The sequence below is a fragment of the Moschus berezovskii genome, chromosome 5 (assembly GCF_049115385.1).
Source record: "Moschus berezovskii isolate FMDL1 chromosome 5, NW_MosBer_1.0, whole genome shotgun sequence".
Taxonomy (NCBI): domain Eukaryota; kingdom Metazoa; phylum Chordata; class Mammalia; order Artiodactyla; family Moschidae; genus Moschus; species Moschus berezovskii.
The window spans coordinates 107,701,538-107,707,706 of NC_142464.1; the positions used below are offsets into that span (position 1 = coordinate 107,701,538).

A 6,169-nucleotide genomic window follows, 5' to 3' on the forward strand; every position below is an offset into this window, starting at 1 on the left:
TCAATATGGCTACCTCTTCTCAGTCAACAAAAAGTTTACATTTATTCTAGTTTTCATATCTGAACATCAAAATAACATTAACAAATACTATTTTTTTTTAAAAAAACAAAACACCTTTTCTTGAACAATTGCCACATATGGTAGGATCATTAAAACATCTCTTCGCCGGCATAGTAGTTCTTGTAGCATTAAAATCTCAGCCACGAGGGTTTTTCCACCACTTGTTGGCAAGGAATATATTAAATTTTTTCTTTCTTGCACAGATTTCAATGTTAAGCAAGTATGTTGCCATTCTGTGGAATTGCAAAAAAAGAAAAAGCCTTATTTTTCCCTTCTACAAAGTTTTCTAAGAAGAAAAAATCAAATTCTATCCTGTATAGCATCTTCTCATAGTAATGAATGTAACTATATATAAATATAAAAAATCTCCAACGCATGGTGTGTATACTAGTTCAGTCCTGGTTGGTGGGGTGGGCAACTAGTTTACCCAATTGCCAGCTGCAGACTGAGGTCTAAGATTTCACCAGGCATGCAGGCCTGCTGGACAAGAGGGACATCAGAGGGGTTAAGGGGCATTTCAAGGATCTATATGAATTCTAAGGTCTTTCTCTTATGTTCAGTAAGGACACTGTGTAAGCTTCCCTTCCTCATTCACCTAACAGAGAAACAGAGTGAAGAGGAAAAAAAAAAAAAAAGAATTTACACAAACCTAGAAAACTATTCAACCAACTTTCACAGGGAGCTGGTTTGAATGGTCTAAATACCATTTTAAACCGATGAGAGGGACTTCCCTGGTGGCCCAGTGGTTAAGACTCCACACTCCCAGTGCAAGGAGACTGAGTTTGATCCCTAATGAGGGGATAAGATCCCACATGCTGCACCTAAGATCTGGTGTGGCCAAAAAAAAAAAAAAAATCCTTAAACTGATGAGATTGCTTAAACCAGAAAAGACTTGGGTTATTAACCACGACATCTAGGGTTTCCCTGGTGGCTCAGTGGTAGAGAATCCACCTGCCAATGTAGAAGACACAAGAGACATGGGTTTGATCCTTGAGTTGGGAAGATCCTGTGAAGGAAATGGCAACTCACTCCAGTACTCTTGCCTGGGAAATTCCATGGACAGAGGAGCCTGAAGAGCTACAGTCGTAGAGTTGCAAGAGTCAGATATGCCTTAGTGACTAAACAACAAAATCTAGAGTTTCCACAAGTTAACAAGGTGGAATTCATGAAAAGGATCATATTAGATCCAAAACAAAATGTGAAAACTAGTATAAGCACTTTGTAGGAAAAGTACACAGTGTAGATCATCAAAAGTCTTCAAAATGTGCATTATATTTACCTCTAGAAAAATGGGCAAAAGATATGATAAGGCATTTCACAGTATGGAGAAATGCAGATGGTTTATAAATACATGAAAAGATGCTCTACTGTTACCTATCAGCTTGGCAAAAGAAATAAACCAATAAACAGCATTAAATAACTACCTAAACGAAAAGCCCCCCCACATGTAAAATACAGAGTTGACTATAGCAGGAACAAACAGGCACTTTTGTGTGTGGCTGATGAAAGTATAAACTTCTACAGTCTTTTTGGGAAGCCATCTATCAGCAACAAACATAAAACTGCATGCTGCCTTTGATCTAGCAGTATTGCTTACAGAACTCTACACTGACAGAAATAAAAAGCAAGTGCCGTGTAAAGGTTATGTGCAAGATGTTCACCACAGCATTGTTTATATAACAAAGAGCCAATAACAGGGTAAAGACTGAATTATTACACAATCATATGAACTAATTATTTGCAGCCTGAAATATATGCAAATGATTATATATTTTTTACTTTAAAAGTATTTCAGGATTTTACAGTACAGGGAAATAATAGCCATTATTTTGTAATAACTTTAAATGGAATATTTAACCTATAACAATACTGAATCACTATGTTGAACACCTGAAACTAATATGTTGAGTAGGCTGCAAAGTTTATTTGGGTTTTTCCACAAGCTGCTATAATGCTGTAAATCAACTATGATAAGAAATTTTCAAAAATATTTAAATACATTGAATATTTAATATCTAAATGTCAAAAATACTTTAGGCTAGTATCACCCATTAGTTATCAAACTACAGATGCTTATGTGAAACTACATGTCCACATTTTATCCAACTCAAGAGTTTTAAAGTATAAAATGACCAAAATAATAAATATTTAGAAATAACATTTATCTTCACATATTAAAAAAAGTTACATTAATTTAGTTCCCAATATTTTTATAAAACAGTAAGAATGTAATTCTATGCCTAAAAGGCAAAAACAACAGTACTGTATAAGGCTGAAGTTCTCTAGCTCAGGAGCTCTCCAACTTTCTGCACATCAGGATCAGGAGGGCTTATCCGAGCAGAATGCCAGATCCCAGCCCAAGGTGCTGACTCAGGAGGGCTGGGGTGGGACCTGGTAATGTGTACTTCAACAGATTTCCAGGTGATGCTCATGCTGCAGTTAGGAACTGCAGTTTGAGAAGCATTGCTTTAGCTCAATGAAAAGTAACACACATATTCATGCTTTAAATTGGTCATATCGTCATCAGATTTACAAATATTGAGATTTTAAAAATTATTTACTAAAGTTCTTATTTTAAAGCAAACAATATATAATTACTGACAGTCATAACCAAAGTCCAACTTGGCAAGTTCTTGACACAATATAACTGGCAAAAAAATTATTATCCCTTTTTAAACAGATCAGGAACTAAGGCTCAGAGTACAAAACTTGTGGTTAAGTGACAGTGCCAGAACTCATCAGGTTGACAACCCCCAAGATCCCACATGCCGCGTGACATCTAAGTCCACGTGCACAACCGCTGAGCCTGTGCTTTAGAGCCCGGGAGCCGCACTACTGAGCCCATGGGCCCTACAGCCTACGCTCTGCAACAAGAGAAACCACTGCAATGAGAAGCCTGAACACTGCAACTAGGGAGCAGCCCCAGCTCACTGTAGCTAGAGATAGCCACGCTCAACAATGAAGACCCAGTGCAGCCAAAAATAAAGAAAGAAATCTTAAAAGAAAAGGATGAGTTAGATAAGAGTCTTGTCCTGAGAGCAGGAGATGCAGCTGAAACACAGAACAAGTTGCTGGGAAAAAAGCAGAGGGCAGAAAAAGTAACACCTACTTCAAGGACAATACACACCTTTAGCTCTTGAACTGCAAAGCTCACAATTTAGTTCCTTAGACTCTTGCAAAGCCTTGTATTAGACTTTGTTTCCTGTAGTCCTACTTCTCCAACCTCAATGTCTTCCCCCTGAGATAAGAACCTGTTTTCAGGTGGTTCATGATACTAACTTAGGAGTTTCAGAAGTAATTATGAAGTGAGTTGTTGATAGGATGCTCTTTCAGGATGGCAGCAAGTGTCCCTTCTTTGTCTAAAATGACACATATTTGAAAATACAAGGAGCCAGGGTTTTTGAAAAAATGTTACAAGACAAATCAGCTATTATTACTACTATTTCTCTGCATTTAAACCCTAACTTAAGCTGTCTTTAAAGGTGCTTATTTTTAGTTAACGATATCAATACTGACTCACTCAAGACATCTGAGTAGTCAAAGGAATTTCAGCAACTAAGTTTTGGTAGCAAAGTAACAGTCAGCCAAGGAAGCTAAGAAGACTGAGGAGCAGCCAGCTATTAGAAAAAAAAACCAAACACCACGAGTGGAATGTCAAGAAATGGGTGTTTCAAGAAGGGTCTGGTCAGCTGTGTTTGGTAAAAAACTGAGAAGTCAGGGAAGAACTAAAGTCTCACTGGGTTTACACCCCAGTCATCATATAAGGGACAACACAGAACCCAGAGGTGGAATGGGCTGGGAATTATCTGAGGTGAGGAAAAGGGGACAGCAAGGATAACAGGAGGAGTGTGGCCATGAAGGGAAGAAAAGAAGTTCAACAGCAGTAGGATACGGATGGAAGGCTGAGAGGACTGAGTTTTTGATTTAAGGTGAGAAATAGGACCATGGACGCATCTTTTTTCTACTGATTTGCACCAGCATCATGGTAACGAGGATAAATGTTTTTTCACTCCAGCAAAAAACATTACCATATAATTTTTCAATTCCCTTGAACTGAACATAAAGATCTCTCACTTTGCTGGGTAATGAATAAAAAGGACCAAGGTCATCTGATGATGACTCAATTGTTTTCTTAGCAACATTAATTTCTTCAGATAGGAGAGTCTCTTTGAGCTGTTTAGTCCTAGAAAATATTGGTGTTTGGGCTTTGGCATTTCCAGTCATGGTACTTTTTAGATGATCTTTCAGACTTTTTCTCCTATTTGCATCTGAACTAGTTCTGATTTTAGAAGAGGATTCAACAGTCTGCTGGGGCTGCTCTCTGCTATTAACGGGCAATTCCTCATTCACAGTCTTAGGAGAGGATGAGTTCCAATCCTTTTCTTCAGTAGATGGATCACCCAAAGCACTGGAAGAGTTATGCAAATTTTCAAAGAATAAAACCTGAGAAGAAGGTACATCATACAAAATATCAGCATCAGGTTCAACAGAGACGTCTTCATGCCTGCTCTGGTTCTTTGTGTGTTCATCCATATTTAATTCTGTACGGTCACCTACAGCAGTAACGTTGAGAGTGTTATGTTTATCGCTTTCTGAACAAAGATCTTCAGTGGCATGGTCTGTAGCATGGTTCCTATGTTCAGGAAGTTGCAAACACTTTTGTTCCAGGTCATCAACTTGAGCTAAAAAAGAGTTCTCAGCAAAACTATCATAGTCACCAAACATGTCCTCTTCACTGTCAATAATCTGGAAAGAAAACAAAAAGATTTATCGTGGAGTCCAGGTTCATTAAGAATAAAAATTTCAGCCGAAAGCTCTCTTACGCATATAATTGTATGGTCACATACGGATCACAGACCTAAATGTAAATAATCCTATAAAATAGATATTATTGTCCCATTTTACAGATGGTGATACGGAGGCCCAGAGACGTTAAGTGACTGACATCAACTGTACTCCTAGTGATGCTGGGATCCTAATTCTTAAGCTACCGTTAAATCATTTAAAATGGTAGCAAGACCGACCAGCTATCTGCTGGGAGGGATATCATCTCACTAGGAGTTTCTGATAACCGCAGTGCTGTTTCCCGTCCCATCTGCAGACACTGGCCTGCAATAAAATCATGCTTGTGCCACTGGGCACTCCAAGAATATTGTTCTTAGAATAGAATTGAAAGGGAAAGTCTGACTTGGGACGGTCTATAAACAGAAGAGATATAATTTGGGGGTAGCAACATAGTGAAGATAAGAACACAAGATCTGGAATAGGAAGTGTAGTTTCTTAACTTCTCGGTCTAATTTCTGTTGTAAAACCTGGATAAAGCAAATAGCTTAACAAAGCCCATAACAGGTCTGGATACTTTTAGCACAAGGAGAGCAAGTACAGGACTTTGTGTCATGCCATTCCTCTTATTCAAAATTATATATATATCTGCGGGGGCTAACAGTGAGGATTAACAGCGATAACAAAGATGAGGTAAGCCCAAGAAGGCTAGTAGATGACCTGTCAATTGCTTGCACCTGAGACGGGAACGGCCAGACTCGGGAGTTTCAAGGTCCCCGCCTTTCAGGGAGCATGCGCAGTGGGGACCTGGGTGTGTGCCATCGCTCCAAAGGTGGGAAATAGAACGAGGAACTCAGGGGAATCTGAGAGGTGATGGGGCTGTACCTCGACCGGCTGCACGTCCACGGTTCTCCGCCGCCGGCTCCCGGCCACCATCTCCGCGTCCTCCTCCTCCTCGCTGTGCTTAAGCTCGGTCGCGGGGGAGGCGGCAAACACGCTCTCTAGACTAGGGCGGTTTCTTTTGCGGACGGACACCCGCCTGCGGATGCGGGAACCACCCTCGTCCATGGCAGGGCCTGAGGGCCCACCCCAGCTTCTTTTCCCGTGACCCAGCCGCCAACCCCCTAGTGGCGGGGTGAGTGCAGCAACAAGGGGCGGGTGGCAACAGGTGGGAGCTGCGCTCCCCTCTCCATCCAGCTCGTGGAAGGACCGCTTTGAGACCGGAAGCGGAGGCACAAACCTGGGCCGCCCTCTGCCCGTCCAATCGTTAAGTGTTTTGGGCTGGCGGCTCGGCAAGCGATGGGGGACGGGGAGGGAGGAGAAAGGG

The 6,169-nt window shown here is 40.8% G+C and overlaps 1 protein-coding gene across 3 annotated transcripts in view; it reads right to left on the reverse strand.

Annotated features, from left to right (window-relative positions):
- HELQ (helicase, POLQ like) overlaps positions 1 to 6,128 on the reverse strand; it is a 48,609-nt gene extending 42,481 nt beyond the window's left edge. For 2 of the 3 annotated variants that reach the window (XM_088836441.1, XM_055434228.2), the window contains exons 1-3: positions 5,728 to 6,128; positions 4,089 to 4,806; positions 115 to 293 (exon numbers count right to left, since the gene is read on the reverse strand). In XM_088836441.1, coding sequence (XP_088692567.1) covers positions 115 to 293; positions 4,089 to 4,806; positions 5,728 to 5,910 — 1,080 coding nt within the window. In that variant the 5' untranslated portion in view covers positions 5,911 to 6,128. Of the gene's footprint in view, positions 1 to 114; positions 294 to 3,187; positions 3,984 to 4,088; positions 4,807 to 5,727 lie in introns of those variants that run through there. The other variant, XM_088836442.1, reaches the window with a different exon arrangement.
- Positions 6,129 to 6,169: the final 41 nt, after the last annotated feature.